The 19,906-nt window shown below is 38.1% G+C and overlaps 1 protein-coding gene across 3 annotated transcripts in view; it reads right to left on the bottom strand.

The window, feature by feature from the left end:
- Nucleotides 1-19,906, bottom strand: part of otud7a (OTU deubiquitinase 7A) — a 57,241-nt gene that overhangs the window by 13,904 nt on the left and 23,431 nt on the right. Inside the window, exons 1-8 of one of the 3 annotated variants that reach the window (XM_042495980.1) lie at nucleotides 16,623-16,697; nucleotides 16,113-16,266; nucleotides 10,486-10,671; nucleotides 10,168-10,386; nucleotides 6,936-7,037; nucleotides 5,166-5,302; nucleotides 4,463-4,575; nucleotides 402-529 (exon numbers count right to left, since the gene is read on the bottom strand). In XM_042495980.1, the coding sequence (XP_042351914.1) occupies nucleotides 402-529; nucleotides 4,463-4,575; nucleotides 5,166-5,302; nucleotides 6,936-7,037; nucleotides 10,168-10,386; nucleotides 10,486-10,671; nucleotides 16,113-16,197 (970 nt within the window). In that variant the 5' untranslated portion in view covers nucleotides 16,198-16,266; nucleotides 16,623-16,697. Of the gene's footprint in view, nucleotides 1-401; nucleotides 530-4,462; nucleotides 4,576-5,165; nucleotides 5,303-6,935; nucleotides 7,038-10,167; nucleotides 10,387-10,485; nucleotides 10,672-16,112; nucleotides 16,267-16,622; nucleotides 16,698-19,906 lie in introns of those variants that run through there. The other 2 variants (XM_042495979.1, XM_042495981.1) reach the window with 2 other exon arrangements.

Genomic DNA, 19,906 nt, shown 5'->3' with positions numbered 1-19,906 from the left:
CTTGATTTCTTTCAAAAATGTGAAAAAAGGAAGGAGCAATTTGGTAAGAAATGCTCCAGAAATTGCGAAAAAATTTGTAGACAAATGCTGGTCTAGGGAAAATGGTCTAGGGAAAAACAATATTTAAAATTACCATAATTAAAATTTTTAAAATGATGTTGCAAAATTATTATAATTTTTAAGCACTTTTTTCTGTTTTTATATATATATATTATATATATATATATATATTTTTTAAATTGCAAAAATTAATTGCAATTTTTGTGTCGTTTCTTCTTTTCGCTGCCTTCTTCCCATGTTTTGAAAGAAATCAATCAATTTTTCTCGTGTTCCAAAGAGTTAAGGAAAAAAGGTTGGGAACCCGTGCTGTAGAAGATGATGGAAACATGAAGTGGGCCTACCTTCTCCTCCTGAGTCTCTGAGCATCGTGTCAGCCACCACTACAATGGGCCTGCGCAACACATGGGCCAGCACAAACACATGGAACTCCTCCAGACTCTCATAGACCGGATCCTCGGAGTTATCCACCCTGCAAAAAAACAAAACCCCATGTAACACAGTGGGATCATGGGACACTATGACAATTTCCTGAATTGGTATTTACGGATGCGAAAACATCTGCCAAAACGGTGTTAATCATGTGCCTGCGTAATCTAATCTGATCTATTTGGGTTCATTTTGTCCTCTGGCTACCTTTAACACACGCGTACAAAGATCCATCTGTTGGTACATGTGTTTGAATGAAAGAGAGTGAGAGAGAGGCAGAGAGGCAGAGAGAAGGCAGAGGCAGAGCTCTCAGGCATGCAACCACCAGGGAACCAGAGGATGTGCAACAATTAAGTTGTCAGCCACACAAACAGCCATGCTGCCAAATTCACTCTAATAAAGAGCCTCTTAATATGGGAATCCCACTCATCCTATTTAGGGGCTCATCTCACACTAGGACCATCAAACAGCCCTAACCTGATTACTGTATTACAGTCAAACTCAATGAGAGGTTCAACCACCAGAGTAAATGAGTAAATTATGCTCTTTAATGGAATATTTTCCTGTAATAGAGGGATTCGCACTGGTCAGCGCAGGGGAAACGCAGCTAATTACTGTGCAAATGTTTGCCACCGAGCAGGAAATGTCTGCTGTTAAGGAACCATTTGTTTGCTTGTTTGTTGTCTGCTCATGAAAACTCATTAGCTCCGTCTGCGTAGTTCCTTATTGGTACACGTCTACAAAGTGATCTGGCTTTATTAACAAATAATGTGTGGGGCCACATATAATATATTTTAAACAACAGGCCAAGGTCCGTTTAAAATTGGTCCAGACTTTGGACATGTGTGCCTTAACCCTTTAAAACCTAAAGGGTCAGAATTTCCCTTGTGCTGCTTTCAGATGCCTTTCGCAAGTATTTAAACCTTGAAACTTTGAAGAAATTGTTTTGATTTCTTTCAAATTTGAAAAAAGCAAGGAACAACTTGGTAAGAAATGTACCACAAATTGCCAAAATTACCATAATTACACTTTTAAAATTATGTTACAGAATTATTAGATTTGTTAAGCACTTTTTTCAAGTCTTGTTTGACCCATTTTTTTTAGTTAGTGTTTTTTATTTTTTTAAGTTCGATTTCTTTCAAAAATAAGGGTAGAGGGCAATAAGCAACTTAACAAGCCATGGACCAAAAATTAGTAAAGGATTTCAAGAAAATTACCTAAGAATAAGCAAACACAAAAAAACGAAAAAAAACAGGCAATAAAAATGACCCAAAAAGTACAGATTTCTTTTAAAAGTATACATTGTTTTCTGTAACATATTTTTAAATATATAATTTTAATAATTATTGAATATCATGCTCTGAACGTCTTTTCCTATTTTTTTTATTTCCCCCTTTTAAAATAATTATTTTTTCAGGTCTTTTTCTCATTATCTTTTACTAATTTCCTCCAATGTGTAACATTTTCTGCCAAGGTTGCTCACTGCCTTTGTCCCATGCTTTTGAAAGAAATCAAATCAATTTGCTACGGTTTCAAAGGTTTAGTCAGCTTGTAAAAAGTGTCTAAGTGCAGAATAAGGAAACTGATGTCGATCGAGGTTTAAAAGGGTAAATGTTCAGGTAATTTTCTTGTACATTTGACTAATATCTTACTAACTTTTAGTCAATTCTTCTTTCATTGCTCATTTCCTCCTTAACATATTTTGAAAGAAATGAAGCCTGATTACTGTACTCCAGTTAAACTTAATACAAGGTTAAAACCACCAGAGTAAATGAGTTAATTATGCTCTTTATTTGAATATTTTTCGGTAATAGAGGGATTCGTACTGGACATGTTAAGGCTGGGGAAACACAGCAAATTACTGTGCACAGGTAACACAGAGACTGTTGTTTTGGGATGCTGCTGTCATGAAAACAGCCTTTTCTTGATTTGTTGTGAGGCTTTTCAAATCACCACCGAGCACAGACAACTGGCTTTAATCACACTTTATGTAATTAAATAACATTTCAATCAACAGCAGACACCTCACTGTGTTTTTCTGCCCATCAAAGTTCTCCACCAGGTCACCTGCTGTGTATGTTTACTTCAGTCAAAATGGAAACAAGAGGCAAGCCACAAGGTTTCTGTGCGTAGGAGGAGGAGGAAACTAGAGTTAGTTTCCGATCTGCCTCTGTAGCCTGAGATAAACCCACTCTTACACTTGTTTATGCAACACGGGAGGGGAGGAGGGCGGAGGGGGAATCACATCCCCTGCTGCAGCTAAAAGCAGCAGCAGCAGCCCCACATTTGGGGGGGGTGGGCTTTTTCAGGAAAAATGATTCATACTGATGGCAGCCAGTAGATGGCACAGTATCACAAATTAAGGAGGCAATTTAACTCAATTTAATTAATTTCATTTCTTGATGAAATAAGGGCAGAAGGCAGTGAGCAACTTAACAAGACATGCCCCGAAAAATTAGTGAGAAATTAGTGAAATATTCCAAGAAAATTACCTAAAAATAAGCAAAAACAAAAAAAACCCAAAAAAGTAATTAAAAAAACCCCAAAACAGACAAGAAATTGACCCAAACAGTACTGAAATATGTAATAAAAAAGTAGACTTTTCCTGTAACACAGTTTTAAATATGCAAAAACCTTTTTCTGAACATCTTTTTCCTATTTTTTATTTCTCCTTTTCTAAAAACAAAACAAAACAAAACAACATAGCCCAAAAGTTAGCATGAAATTAGTAATTTATTAGAAAATTACCTGAAACTAAGCAAAAGCAAAAAAGTTAAGAAATGAAAGTCAAGAAAATGACACAAAAAAGTACTGAATTTTGAAAAAAGTGTATATTTTTTCAGTTTCATGATTTTTGATTTTAAATATGCAATTGTAATAATTTTGAGAATAATTTAACTTAACACAAACAATCTGTTTTTTTTTGTCACCTTTTACCAATTTTTTTGCAGTGTGTGGGGCTTTCATTTCCTGCCAAGTTGCTCACTGCCTTTTCCCATGCTTTTGAAAGAAATCAAATCTGCTCTGGTTTCAAGGGGTTAAACAACTTCTAAAAAGTTTCTGGACGCAGTACAAGAAATCTAATGTCGATCTAGATTTCCTTAGGTTAAAAGAGCAAATCGTGGGCCTGCATTTGAATGCACCGGACATTCAAACGCAGCAGGAGAGTTGTTATGTGAAATATGGGACGAGAGCTGCACAACTCGCTGTGCTTTGTTCCGCTCTCCATCTTTTACAATCATTATGGCACAATCATTGCTTGATTCTGGCTTTTCTTCTGCTGCTTTCAAACACCTTTGACAAGTAATTAAACCTTTGAACCCTGAGCAAATTGCTGCGATTTCTTTTAAAAACACAGGGGAAAAAACGGCAATGAGCAATTTGATGAAAAGTGTTCTACAAACTGCAAGAAAATGACAGATTTAGATTTAGAAAATCATTTTTAAGAAGCTAGGGAAAAAGTACTTTAATATTTTGTCATTTAATTATTATACATTTTTAAGCACTTTTCCCAGGTCATTATTGTGTTTTTGTTTTGTTTTTTAAACTTATTTTTTAGGTTATTTTCTTGTACTTTTTACTACTTTCCTACTATGTTTCTGGTCATTTCTTCTTTCGTCGCTAATTTTCCTCTTCCTATATTTTTGACAGAAATCCAGTCAATTTGCTCAAGTTAAAAGGGTCAGCATCCCTGAATTCACAGTTAAGATTGTTTTTTAGCGATCTGTAGGCCGAACAAGTATGACACAAAGGACAGTTTTAAGGTCAGTATCATTTTATACAAACTCAAAACTTCAACTTGTTTTTATGTTATACATTATTAAGTTAGCGCCACATAAAAATACCTTTAATTGTAGAAGCAAAGCTACTCAGTATAGTGTGTTTGTTGCACGTGATTTCATTTGAAGATTGATGCAAACTGTTGCATGTACTGTTTTTTGTTAAGCCGGAACATTTGTTTGTAGAGTGAGCTTACCCTCCACTGGTGTTGCCGTTTTTGCTGAGGTGAGTGCGAGGCTCACTGGAGGCCAACTTCAGCAGCTCGTTCCACTCTCTCTCCCACTCCTCCTCGGTGTACACCAGCCCTGACTGTACAAACACACGGATGGAAACTCTGATAAGCATGTGCTCGTGCTCACCCACGCAATCCTTATTATTATTCATTTTAATCTGCATCTACAAGGTGATCTCCTGAAGCTTTATGCATCCAGACAACATGTGAGTGTTACATCTGGATGGTTTGATTTAAAAAAAATACAAAAAAACAGAGAGGAATTGGGGGTAATTAGAGAGAGGTGGATGACACGCAACAAACCAGGACGCTGCGTTTACATGCGCCTCGTCTTGGATCAGTGGGACACCAGCACGCCCCAGGCATTTTTAAAACATGAGCATCTGGACTACTTCTTTGCCTGAGCTATCTTTGGTGACACATTTTTTTCTAACAGATTGGCAAATACTTTAATCCACGAACATCAAGAGAAGGGAGAGGAAGTGCAGAGGATTTGACAGCATTAACACGGCTACTAATGGTATCGTAGTAAGACTGTTTTCATGGCCACCCAGCGAGGAAGATAAAATCGACTCTTGTTAACAGATTTAAGGTGTCACTCATCCCTTCGCTTGCTCGTACGGAGTTATTGAAGTGTCATTAGAGAAAGAGGAAGAGATGCATTTACTCTTCCAACCTCCTTGTTCTGCTGCGTCTGCTGCCACCTCCACCTCCTCTTCAGAGCGTCTCTCTCCGCTCCGCTCTTCATCATGGTGTACAGGGATTTCCTCAGCATCAGGTCTCTGTCATGGAAGCCCCACATCCCTGAACGACACAGACGCAAGACACCGTTACTGCATGTTAAGACTGAGGACATAAAACACGGCCATTATGCCAAACTGTACAATCTTACTACGCTGTAAAGTTTGACAAATTTACTGTTAAAAAATCTAGGAAACATATTGCCTTAAAAAATTTAAGTAAATATAACTATTAGTCTTAATTTAGGATTACTTTACATTCATGTACATTCACATATATGCGCAAGCACAGATAGGTACACACACAACTATTCCAAACATATACACATCAGAGACAGACATAAAAAATATGAAAACAATCACACAAGCACAGACACACCTCAGTATTTGCTCATTCATCCAAATATTGTTTCTGGTATTCTTTTTGTTTATTTACTTATTTTCTTTTTTCTTCTCAAAAAGCTTTTTGTTATTTTAATGTCTGTGTGTCTATGTATGTGTGTAATATGTTTACATATGTGTGTATACATGTAGGTATTACTGAGTGCCCTTTTGTTAATTTACATTATTAATACTTCCACAAATGTTAATAATGAATTACAAATTATCTCCACAACGCAGCTTTCCTATAATAATCATTAAAATTTTGTCCATGCATAACTACAGCTTATCTATGTACTTTTATTTTCTATATGTAATTAATCTGTTCTCAACCCAATTTCCCTATGTGTATGTCATCCTGCTGCCTCTGTCTTTGTTATTGCAAATAAAGCTAAAAAAAAAATGTTCCCTTTATTTCTAATTATTAAGTTAACTTAAAATTTTATTATATTTACTTAATTTTGTGAACTTGTTGCAACTTAAAAATGAAAAGTTTAATTAATTCGACCCTTCTAAGTTTTTAGCAACTTCAGTAAACCAAGTTTACTGTATTATATATATATATATATATATATATATATATATATATATATATATATAAAACTATACTGTATTCTACTGGCTACAAACTACTCGATCATATTTGTATTTTCTTAAACATGTTAAGAAAACAGAACTTGCACATCTCCTAACTTCATCATCGGCAAAATCCTCTTTGTGATGATAAAGGTTTATTGAAGCTGCTAACACTCAGAAAGAACAAGGTCATTTTAAGTTGCAACAACTTTGCAAAATTAAGTATAATTAAATTAAATTAATACAGCTGCATTTAAGTAAACTTAATAATTAGGTATAAACATAAATTAAGATTAACAGTTCTTTTTACATTTCTTTTTCAAGGCAATCTGTTATAATGATTATTTTGACTATTTTGAAGATCAACTTGTCAGATTAAAAAGTGTAAGACGACCTCAGCTTGTCTAAAAATGTTTTTGGTCATCCATCAAAGGGCCTTAGTTGTCTCACTGTCAGTGTAGATTACATTAGCTCTGGTGCTCCAGCCGTCCTCACACTGGATAGTCAAAAATCTCTCTGGGCATGGACTTAGATGTGCTGTCAACCCCCTAAACCCTGCAGCTGACAGTCTCCTGCAATCTATAGTACAGACAGTTATGTCCCTCCCTTTCTTGCTCCCTTCGCTCTCTAACTCCTCATTTGTCACTCTGCAGCACCATTACTGTTATTAGACAGCGACTTGCACAGGTATGGATGATATGGTCATATTAGACATACTGTAGAGTACACCAGTGGCTCACCTAAAGAGGCAGCATGCAGAAGGCAGTTCCCGTCCCCTGTGGTGGCCAGAGGAAGCAGCTTCTTACAGCTGGTGCACATGGTGGACCACCAGTTCAGACGACCTGCACACACGCACAATATAATAATGAATTGTGTACAGAGGGCAGCAAACACAACATTTAGCTTAATTTCTTTTTTTAACCAATTCTTGCTTAATTTACTTTGATTGAAAAACACACAAAAGAACTGGTGATAAGATCCCACAGTCAAAATCATTTGTGTGGTCAAACATAGTGTGTCATTGGGCTTCAACAGCCCGCACTATTTATCGCTAACTCAGAAAACAGGAAATTATATATATAAAAAAAGAATAACTTTATATTTACAACTATGTTACAGGAAAATAAAATAAATCTATAAAAGAAATACTTTTTTCAGCACATTTTAGGTTATTTTCTTGTTTACCTGAAAAAAATGGAGCCAACAAAAAAATGGCAATCTTCTTGTAACTTTTTTTTTTTTTTTTTTTTTACTAATTTCTTGCAATTTAATTGGACCATTTCTTGTTAAGTTGTTTATTGCCCCCTCCCAATGTTTTTGAAAGAAATCAAACAAATTTTCTAAGGTTTCAAAGTGTGAATGTTTTTCAGTGTCACAGCACTGGTGCAGGTACCAGTGACAGCCAGCTGACAACAATTAGCCAACAAGCTTTACTAGCCTAAATAGCTGAACTTAGAAGGCAATAAATAACCTTTTGAAATGTTATTAAATTGGCTTGATTTCTGACTTTTATTTGCAATTGAATTAGCAAGAAATAAGTAAGAGTGCAAAAAAAGGAAGAACCCACCCCCGTAAAAAACAAGGGAAACAAGACTTGAAAAGTGTTTCGAAATATGATTATGCAGCATAATTTTAAATATGTAATTATGATAATTATAGATATACTTTATTTTTCCCCATAACATTTTCCCTTGCTTAAAAAAAAACAACATTTCTTGGAACATTTCTTACCAAGTTGCTCTTTGCATTTTCTCACATTTTTGAAAGAAATTGTTCCACTGTTTAAATACTTATGAAAGAGGTCTGACAGCTGCACAAGAAAAGTGATGTCACTCCAGGTTTTTAAATGGTTAATACAGGCCATCCCTCAAATATCCAGCAGTTTTTCCACACACAAACAAACACACACACACACACACACACACACACACACACACACACACACACAAACCCCCTCAATATCTTCCTCCTCAGTGTGACTTTTACAGTATCTCAAGTTTCTGCTCCGTCACCGCCCTGCCAGCGTCCCTGAGGGAGAGGCTACTTCCTCACAGCCCTGAGCTCGGCACACTGCTTTACTGCAGGCAGCCTCGGCGCTCTGAGCCTGGGGTGATCTGACGGCATCATTTATTTAACAACAGTAAACACAGAAGAGGCTCTGAATGATTTACCCCTCAAAATGCAGATGCAAAATGCATTTCTTACTTTTTTTTAATGCATTCACAAATTAAATTAAATTTTCTGGAAACTACTATTACATCCCGAGTGTTTAACATCCAAGAATGATTTATATACTGGTTGAGATTTAATCACCTATAAAGTAAGGCTAATACACAAGTGGTTGTACTTTATTTTACCTTAACTGCAGAGATACATATTTTATAGAGGAATTTGTGATGCATATAATTTGGATTAAATTTATGACAAGATTTTTACGCCTTTAAATCCTTCACTTCTAACTAGCACTTTAACAGGCAGGCACATATAAATATTTTTGAAAATTGTTTAATTGCCATTTTCTTATTTATATAGGCTAAAATAACAGAATTTTATGATTTTTTGGTCCAAAATATGACCTTTAGTTTCATAATTGCAGTTTGTATCTCCCAAGATATATTGCCCATTTAAGGTATAAATCTAACCCCTTAATGAATAGTACATGTGCCAACTTTTTAAACATTTTATAAACAATTAATTGGCTACTTTCTGTCATGTTTTGCATTAAAAAAAATTAAAAGTGAAAAAAATCCTGAACAATTGCTATTTACATACAGTATGTTTTCAACGATTGAAACAAATTTTATCTTTGAATAATAAACAACCTATTCAAATTTCTATTAACATTTAATTCCCATTCTTATGCCATCATCTTCACTATGGTGTCCCTACATTAGCAATATCCTAGCCATGGAAAGTCGTGGTTAGTGGAGTGGTGAATTTCTCTGGTGCAGCAAACCAAATTGGTATAGCTGCCTTGAAATCCTATGGACCATCAGGTAGAAAAACAATAAGGATTCAAACCTTAATATTGATTGATTGCTGATTTTATACCCTTATCTGGGCAGCGTATCCTCCAGGATACAGACATTGAGTACTCAATTATTTAAGTTGTGATAATGCAAACCATTATTTTTCAACACGAACATATAAAATTACCCTTAAGACACATTTCTAAAACAATATTCCCCTCAAAATATAATAAACAAAAAAAAATATACCTTATGGCCAGTGACAAAAGATTACATTTTGAATTTTAATACCGGTGAGTATATTTTTGAATGTTGGCATATAGTCACATGACCTGAGCAGTTGACCTGTCTCCCCCTTCAGTGTTTCTCATGATAAAAAAGAGCACCAACCTATGGCCCCTCCCCTCACAGCCCGTCAAGTGACCGAATCTCTCAGGAAACAGAAACCATTTAAGGGCTTGAGATCAGATCCTCTGGTCACTTAACACTGTTAAAAATGCATTTATAAGACAGATTCCCTCCTATTTATGTTTATGAAATGCAAAAATATGAAGGTCAATATAGTTAACTGTCCAAATGTTCTTGGTTGACTGTTCCCAGATTTTGAACAGAATTAGGTGAGAGAGGCTTTACGATCTCTGCAGTCTCTGTGTGGGAAAATCCGCAGGAAGATTTGAAACTTCACTAACTAGTTTCTCCCCGTTAGTTCAAAGCTTCAGTCGGGAGATGAATCCTTTGGGATCCCGGATGCTTTGAATTAGTTGTTGTCGTCTTGCTTCCAGATGATGCTGCTTCTCTGATCTCTCCTCTCAGTCTCACCCTCCACGTCTCTGTCTACACTACTGGCTTTCACTGGCATGTCTCATTGCGGCTCCTTTGTGGGCCTCCTGCGTTTCAGCGTAATATAATTAAAGAACACACTGAAATGCATGAGATTCTGTTACATATCTCATATCAGTAGTAGGAGAAGTGCTGCAACAGAATTATGTGGCATAGTACTCACCGGCCTGCTCCAGAGCCATCATGGTGGACTGCTCGATCAGGTCTCTCTCTATGAAGCTCCTGAAATCCTCACTGTAAACGCTGAGGTCCGGCAGCTGGAATGTGTAGATGGGCATCTCAAGAGGGAACTGCTCGCTCGTACACTCGTTGGCCACCTGAAGCCGCGCCAGGGAGACAATGGCAGAGCTGGCGTGGGAGATCCCGCGGGACAGACGCTTCTCTACAAGTGGAAAAGACAGGAGTGGATGAGTGGGAAGCCAGAGGAAAACTGTTGAGGTCATCGGTGGTGGCGACATAGCACTGAGACGGCCCCTCGTACCTTGTGCATTGTCCTCCTGCTTCTGTGCACACGGCCTGTCGATCTTGCTGACGTGGGTGGGCGTGTCACGTGTCTCTGGCTGCTTGTAGTAGCGGCCCTCATTGAAGACCTGCGGCAGGTTGGCAGTGTGGACCTGCCTGAGCTCCTCATAGTCATTCAGAGCAGCACTGAGGTCCCAATTTTTACCTGCGGAACACAAACAAAAGCTCTGGTTGCCTGCACATTCACACTGATTATAAAAATCAGGAATTAATGTTGCTCATGGTGATTTTTTCTGATTTTCCCTTAAAAATATCCTGACTTGCTAAACAATTAGAGTGATGCACCACATATTATGTCCTCACGCATCAAAAAGTTGTTTTAATCAACAGGACACGGTTCATGGCTGTTTACAGTAAACATTTATCTCATGGGGAAAAACTCATAATATGCAACCAATAGCAAAAAGAGAAAAGCAAAATGGGGGTAAAATGCAAAAGATCTTTGCATTTTCACTGCATCTATTCCCATCTTTTTAAATACTCAGTATAATTTAGGACTGTCAAAAATCTTGTACGGATATGCTCTCAGCATGTGAAAACTGATGGACCAACAAATGACATAATAGTGGTTGGGTAGGAAGAGTGTAAATTAAATATTATGTAATATCATTGTGACCTGATGCATACTTACATATGAATATGTACTAGGGCCTTTCTCTCCCTTCTTTTCTTACTTTCTTTTATTATCTTGTGATGTTTTACATACTGAGTTGATTGTAATGTATCATTTTCCTTTATTTGTTAAAAAAGACAATAAATACAGTTTTAAAAAAGTAGAGTTTAGCTGTATGAAGCACTTTGTGTTAGAGTTTGTTTGTATAAGAAGTGCTATACAAATAAAGTCTGATTGATCGATTGATTGATAAATTCACAGTACTTTAAAAAGTTTAAAGGTCCAGTGTGTCAAATTTAGGTGGATTTAGACTCATCTAGACTCATCTAGCTGTGAGGAGAGCAGATTACAACCAGCTGAAACTTCTCCTGGTTAGATTTCCTTCAGTGTTCATTGTTCAGGAGGTTTATATCTGCAACTGAATTATCCAAAGAAGTATTTTCCTCTCCAAAACAAATGGACCAGGTGATTAAAACCTCCAAAAATACTGAAAAAATAAACAAATCAGTTTTTATGTAACAAATCAGTGTTCCACTTGTGTTGTTTGGCATGTCAGAGACAGACCGCTAACCTTGCACCTGCTAATGTGTGCTCACTTTTTTCTCTGATAACAGAATGTGTGCTCACTTTATTTTATAATCCAGATGTTCAGGAGGTTTTAACTTTGAGCCAAAGTAGCCACAGAGGTCTCCTCCTCTCCAAAACAAATGTGATTGAAACCAGCAAAAACACAGAACAAATCAGCTTCAAGTTAAAAAAAAATATATTTGTTTTTCCAACGCTGCCATCGCTGAGAGGCTTCTAACTACAGTGGCTGATACGAAATGACCTTACCAGAGCCACTTCTAGAGCCAGTTTTTGGTTTGTCCATTCTGGGTTACTGTAGAAACATGGCTGGGCAACATGGTGATTAAGATGAGAACCCACTCTCTATGCAGATATATACGGCTCATTCTAAGGTAACAAAACAACAAAAAATATTATTTTCATGTGATTATACACTAAAGTAAACATACTTATTATATCATATTCTGTTACAGCCAATATATCGCCCTAAATCCCAACTAGAGCATTAAATAATGAGCCCCAACAGTAATATAATATTGATATAGCTCATGTGTAGCAATGCAATACACTGCTGTTAAACTGCTGAGTTAAACTTGCTGCATCATAAGGAGAATAACTGGAGACTGAGGCTGGGTGGCGATAGCGAGGGGAGCCAGATCCTTTAGCAGAGTGACAGCAATATCCTGATGTGCAGGAGGGACCCACACACTGACTGGTAACACACCATCAACACCCACACACAAACAAACACACACAGACCCAGTTGTCTCCTCTAGGTGCATTCTCTCTAACAAAGATCCCTCCCAGGTCTAAAAGACACAAGCCACGCCTCATTCTTATTATATCTCAGCGTGTCTTCTCATGATGCCACAGGAACTAAACAGTCACTCCAAAACTCACATCGACTGCAAACATTCAGAGGCGTGTAATCTGAGCGTGTTTACCAGACAGGGTCCATTAATGGACTCCCTGTCTAAGAGACCTGGAGGAAGTTGTCCTCTTCCTGACTTCCAAACATGATGATTCTCGGCAGTCTGAACATGAGACCCGGCACAGACAGCCGCCGTCTCTCACGCTGATCGATGCAAAACTGATTCGACTTTACTGAGCTGCACAAATCCAGGAATACAACTTAAGGTCCAGCAACAAAGCCACTCAGCACCTAATGCATGGTCTTTAAATGCTTCTGCATTAGCCTCCTATTACTGTGGCATTGGGAGGCGTTTCAGCTCCTTCATTTGTAATGGCTGTCGTCAGCAAAAGGAACACTGATAAATTCATCTGCAGTATGAACATGTATTATCCCCATCTATTAGAAACACAGCAGCTTCACTGGACTCCCTTCTTTTCCTTAAGGACTTGGAATCAAACCAGTTGCATAAGAAGGTTTTTACATACAGTGCAGTGACAGTAAAAACAGATCTTTAACAGATTTTAAAAGTAAAGGTTGAGTGTGTAAGATTTATGAAGATATATGGGCAGAAATTGAATATAATATAATGACTATGCTTTCTTGAGTGTATAATAAACAAGAAATAACAATTGTTCTGCTTTCTTTACCTTAGAATGAGCTGTTTGTATCTACATAGGGAGCAAGTCCTTGTCTAGGGAGACCGCCATGTTGCAGCACCATATTTCTAAAGTAGCCCAGAATGGACAACCTGGCTTCACACGGGCCAGTGTACTTAACGGCTCCTCTGCAACGAGCGGCTTTGGAAAGACACTGATTTCTTTAACTTGAAACTGCTTTATTCAGAGTTTTTACCGCTTTAAATCACCTGATCCGCTTGTTTCGGACAGGAAGAGACCTCTAATTAATAATAATAATAATTTGGCCACCAGTGAAAGCCCTCCAAATGTCTTAACTGATCTGAGAAAAAAATGTAAAGCACACATTAGCAGGTGGTGGGTTAGCAGAAACAATGACTTGTAATGTGAGACTGATTTAGTCAGTGTTTTGACCACTTTAAATCACCATGTCTGTTTGGAGAGGAGATCTCTGTGGACGGTTCACTAAAAAACTCCTAAACATCTGGATCAGAAAAAGGTGAGCACACAATATCGGGTGCTTGTTGCAGACGTGGCGAACGGTGTGAGAGAAACACTTTTTTGTAATGTGAAACTTCATTATTCATTGTGTTCATCAGTTTTGATCACCTGGTCTGTTTGTTTTGAACAAGAGAGGGCTGCAGATAATTTGGCTCATGTGAAAAAAAATCCTGAATAATGATCAGTGAAGGAATCCCATCTGGGAGTTCACACATGAGAGAAGATTCAGCTGGTTACAATCTGTAATTCTCTGCTAGATGCCACTGCACACTTGCTCTATAAACAAAATCACCAAATTATTAACCTATTCCGTAAGAAGTAAAAGCCATCACCCCCAGAGCAGAAAATGTCCTGGTTCTCAATAAATGTGACATTCTTCAGTACATAAAGCAGCCTCTAGAGGGCAGCACCACATGTGATGCTGTCACATTTCTCTGTCTGCCTCTCTGTCTGCTCCTCACACTGTCCTGACTCAGACCAGAGGGACACAGAGCAGCTGATTGATGCAGGGCTGAGAAGCTAAGCTAACACCAGAGAGAAGCAGCAGACGTGATACTGAAATAGGACATCCAGGCCCCACGTCTGTCTTGTCTTGAGTGCAGTGTCTTGTTTGGTGTCTGTTAGTGTCACAAGTATGCCCCTGTGGCTTTGTGCCAAAGCAGAATCAGGAAATAAAAAATGACTGAGAGGCAGGGAGAGACAGACACCCAACACTTTAATTTTTTTATCAGACTAGACACCCAATGCATAATACACACGCAGAAACAAACAAAATATTCCGGGACACACTCTACGAGGATTTCATCCCCTAATGGAGGTCTGATTTGTGTGGAGCATGCTTTTATTCCTGGAGACAAAACTGCATCTGCATTTAGAGTTTAGCATCTCTTTGCTGCACTTTACTGGAATGCAACGTGAAGCAGTCTGATGCTGAAATTGCTACCGACTTGGAAACAAAAACACAAACATCATTTTTACTGTCTGCAGACATCGACGCCAATTCAACTGACCATCAACCAGCTTTCTGTTGCTGTGTGCACTTTTGCTCTCTTGTTTTTTCCCCTAAAGTGGCACTGTATGTAAGCTATACAAGTGCCAGCAGCACTCTCCTCCTCAATGAGTTCCAATGAATGGGCACAAAGCTCTCCCTGGGGAGTGCACTTGTAAAACCGTCACACTGGCCTCTAAATCAGCGAGCTGGCTCGCAGTTGCAGGCCCCGCTCCTCTCCTCCCCTCCTTTGTTTTCTTTCTTTTCTTTTCCCCTCATTTCCTCTCCTCATCTGTTAGGGTTAGGGTTAGCACCTCAGCGAGCAGCAGATCAAAACAGAAATTCCCACGTATTGAGTCTACTACATGCAACAGATTGGTTGACAGTAGAGATGCAACGATCTATCGGCTGAAAATCGGACTGAGCCGATACTTGCATTGTTGACTGCCGTCGACCTTTTGGCAAATCAGATGACTCACTGATGACAGTGGCTGTTTTTTGTTGTGTCAGGGCTAAAAAGCATTGCTCGAGACTAACAGAGTCCCAGGGACAATAGGAAACGTGTTTGGGACGAGCAGAGATCCCAAGACGCCGTCAGGACAAAAGGAAACAGTAAGCTCACTCTCGATGCATCAGAGGACGCAGCCCATTGTTTCCCTGTTGATGCTACAATGGCAACATTCACATGAACACGAATATTCTTCTATTTTTCCAAATATGACAATATTCTGAATCTGATGCAGGTCCTGTAAACAACATTATCTGTTTGAATTTTCCAAATTAGGCCTTATTCTGTATTTAGACTTTTCCCTTTAAGAAATGAGGGATATGCCGATATTAGGTATTAGGTATTATTTAGGTCAGGACTACTGGACAAAGTTAAACTATAATGCTCTCATGATTTGTTCAAATGTGATCTTGTAAAATTTGTTTTTTGGCAAGAAACTTGAATAAACACACACGGAGGAGGAGTTTGTTGATATTTTCAACAACAACATCAAGAACAATATAAACAAATTTTAGAGAGGGAATTATGATATATTAAATACAGTAAAAAGGCAGTTATTTCAAGAGATGTTTTCCCAATGAAAACTTGTTTCATAAATGAGTATGATTGCAATAGCACTCAGAACTACAATTAAGAGCTACAGGACTTTTAAAAAGATTGGTGATTTCTTACTAAAGATTTTTTTTTGTTTTTCTGGCACAAAAGGGGTAATCAATAACTAAAAGTAAATTAATAACCAAAAAATATAATAATAAAAAACAGTCTATTGGCCAAATTGCATTGGCCCAGAATGTCACAATCGATGCATCCTGAATTGGTAAGCTCCAATCTTGCAGGTGCAGGACAGTGTTGGTGTCTTACCTTCCAGCAGGTCTCTTGCCAGACCCGGTTCTGCCCCCGTGGACCGAACAAAGTCTGACAGGACCGCGTCCATGTCCAGAGTCATGTGATCATGTGTGTGCGCTGCCCAAGGTGCAGCGGAGGCCTTGGTGGACGCCAGCCTTCACGTTCTCATCTGCAAAAACAGACAATGGTACTGTAAATCCATTTCGGCCACACTTTTAAAAACCCATCACTCACTAACCCCTGGGAGAACACAGAGAACTGGATTGTCCCTCTCTCGTAGTCTAATCCCAGCCAGCAGTCTGGGCCTGCTTGCACTGATGTGTAATGCTTCATAGGGCTGAGAGTTCATAGTTCTGTGAATAGCACTCCACTCCCTGCGCTCCTCCCAGCTCTTGCTAACAGTCATAACATAATATCCAGCAGCACAGATGTAATATCAACAACACAGCCAGAGGTCGTATCCAGGACACACCTGCCTATCTCCAAAGCCTTTGGCCCACCGCCCATGATCATAACAACACTAACCCTCTTCCTGCCACTGAGTGTCAACCAGGGGCTTCTGGGTATGATCCAGCATCTTAAACCACATCCGCACTCAGAGCTGGACAGCAAGGAAGGACGCCTGACAACTGTTTGTGGAGCCGTTCTGATGTTATTTAGTATGAACAAATGATCAACAAGCGCTGCCTTGTTAGGTCATAAACAACACTTCTCACATGCACGAGCGCTCCCTCCCTCGGCCCATGGAATGAATGAGTCCATGCATAGCTCTCATTCCACTTGAGGCTGTGTGGGTGACGGAGGAACGGAGTTTGGAGCATTGTCAGTGAAGAAACAAACACCCACACGTTTGCAGCTCTGACAGCGGCCTCTGTGAGTGCACCGGAGGTTTGAAGGCTGCTCAGGTCTGTGGCTTTGACCTAAAGAGGAGTGATAGCCTGCTGGAGACTTTCAGGTTCTCTGCCCACGCCTGAGAGCAGTAAGCAGAGGCTCCAGCTCAGTGTGCCACATGACATGAGTGTCCATCAGGTTTTGGCTCACTGCTGTGAACCGACAGACACTCCGATCTGGAAACAGAGCTGATGCAAAACAATTGCTGTTGTGTTGTGTTCACTATAACAAATTTTCCTGTAAAATTACGAAAAACTACTAGCAGCTATAGTTGCCAGAATCCTACAGTTATTTTACAGTTATTTTACCATAAATGTAATCAACAGTATATTTCTGTTAAATTTATTTTAGTATTCTACAGATGAAAGTGAGGTAATTTCAAAAAACATTACTGTTAAAAATTTGTATAATTTATACAGCTGTTTGTTGCACTAAACATTTCTGCTAAAATTACACGTAGTTGCTTAAATTCTACTGCTATTTTACAGTGTCAATACCATAAATGACTACAACAGTGTATTACTGTTAAATTCATTACAATAGTCTACAGTAAAATGTGAGGTTAACAGTGTATTATTGGCTTTAAAGTGTATCAAGATTTATAGCGGTTTACTGTAATTTAAAAAAAAAGGACATAACTGTTAGGATTTGTCCGTAATTTTTATAGTAGTAATAATGACTTCAAAAAGCATCAAGATTTACAGTTTTACTGTAATATGAAAAAACTGAAGACAACTGTTAGAATTTGGCTATATTTTTACAGCAGTTTGTTACTGTGTGTGACTGAAGGTGAATACAACATCATGAAATCATTAACTGACCATGACTGAAAAGTCAGTATCATCACATGAAAATTAAAAACTCACAAAAACAAAAAAAAGACTGAGCCTTGCTCAACTGTTGGCATCAGAGAGAAAAATATCTTTGTTCAAGACCCAGCAACTTTAGTCTTTATCATATGCATTATTAATGAGTCAAAGCTGCACTTAAGCTGTAGTTTAGCTGACCTACTTACTGTCAGCCATTTGCATTGTGTGGCATGTGTATTATTGTACTGTGAGAATCTGAGCATGTGTAAAGTACAGGAAACACAGGTTGGTCAGTAGAGCGGCAAAAGTTTGTCAGAGACCACGAGATTATGGTTGATGTATGTTGTGTTATTATCAGATCGAAAGTGACCCAAAATGTCTCACTGAAGAGGACTGTTGTCTTTCTAAAACATCAGCTACATGGCTCCTTATAACCTAAAAGAAAGTCCAGCTTGCTTGTTTCAACAGTAGCACATCTCTTACAGGAAATCATAAGACTTAAAAGTCAGTCTGTGAGATATTTGACTCCTTTGAAGAACAAAAAAGACAAGATATGTGCACATAATCACACTCTCTACAGTACAGAAGTTCAGCACAGAATAAGAGGCTGTCCACCAGGTTAGTGTCACACTATTGCAGCTGAGAGAACCTTGAGTCTAGTGGTGCGGAGCGAGACACAAAAATAGCTGAATATTAAAAGTCATGACCTCATACTTTCCCTTAAGAACAGCCTTATTCAGATCTGTTTCCCCGTGGGAGGTGGTTATGACTCAGAAACACCCCTATGCATATTTTTCTATCTGACGTAAAGCCTGGGACTGTCCAGATTCCCTTTAATCATAATGACAATATGCATATTTGTGAAATGCATGATGTATCGCACATCTATAAAATATAAAGGCATTATAGCTACACAAAGAACTAGACAAATATCTACTTTAATGGCGGAGGCTGACATTTATCTACTTTTTTTTCAAATTTTAATCAAATCCTACAAAAAGACCAGAACCAACAATGTGTTTATTCATCTATTAAAACTTTCTTACTCCCCTATGATGTCAGCTGTGCGCAGTCTCAAGCCTATTTCTTCCAACCAATGGTATCTCTTAAAAAAACACTATATAGTTTAATTTAAAAACATCATCTCTATAAACAATTGGGCAATGTAGTTTTCTGGATGAACCTGGAGCATTGGTGGAATATAAGTACATTTGATTAAGTACTTTACTTAAGCACAATTGTAAGGTATTTGTATTTTCCTTTAGTGTTTTCATTTTATTTTACTTGTGCTCTACAATATTTTACAGGGAAATACTGTACTTTGTACTCCACTACATTTATTTGACAGCTATAGTTACTGGGGCAGGGTATAGGTACTCCACAACTTAAACCTTTAAACTGAAATAACCCAGCACCGAGTAGTATTGAAACTTTTCTTGTCAAACAATAACTGCTGTATATCGTTTTTATATCCACATCTAGAAAAAAATGCTTATCTATATGGTCTTGCTTGCAGCCAATCACTGCAAGCATTCTTCAACTTTATGTGACGCGTGATCGATCCACTCCCGCTGCAGCTACAACCCACTCAGTTTGTGATGTGGTGAAACTGAGCACGATGTATTTGACAGAGTTGGAAGCAAAGTGTGTCAAGATGCCACAAAAACATTTTAAAGTATGGCTGCACTACACGCCTCTCCATTCACATGATGGGTATCGAATGAAATAGAAAAACGTAAGGTATCAAATGAAGTACTTGGTACCAGTTTCATAATGATTAAGATCTTATACTTGCAAAATATACCATAAGCTCATAAAATAAGACACACTGGGCCTCATGCAGCAACATTCTCTTAAATTTCTCTCATATTTTATCTTAATTTTCTGGTAAGAGAAAAAAACAAGAGAAGTCAACTCCAGATGCACCAAACGTTCTGAAACTATCCAAATCTGCTCTTACATAGGCGTGCTCAATGCTGAATTCACACAGTTTTTCCATCTGACGTGCAGTGTTGTACAAGTGGGAAGTGGCATGAAATTAAAATATTTACGTAAAGTTAAAGTTCCTCAGATTTGTACTCAAAGACAGTACTTGAGTAATTGTATTTA

The sequence above is a fragment of the Plectropomus leopardus genome, chromosome 11 (assembly GCF_008729295.1).
Source record: "Plectropomus leopardus isolate mb chromosome 11, YSFRI_Pleo_2.0, whole genome shotgun sequence".
In the NCBI taxonomy this organism is placed as follows: Eukaryota; Metazoa; Chordata; class Actinopteri; order Perciformes; family Serranidae; genus Plectropomus; species Plectropomus leopardus.
The sequence above is the reverse complement of the archived record's forward strand: the minus strand, read 5'-3'. Positions and strand labels throughout refer to the sequence as shown.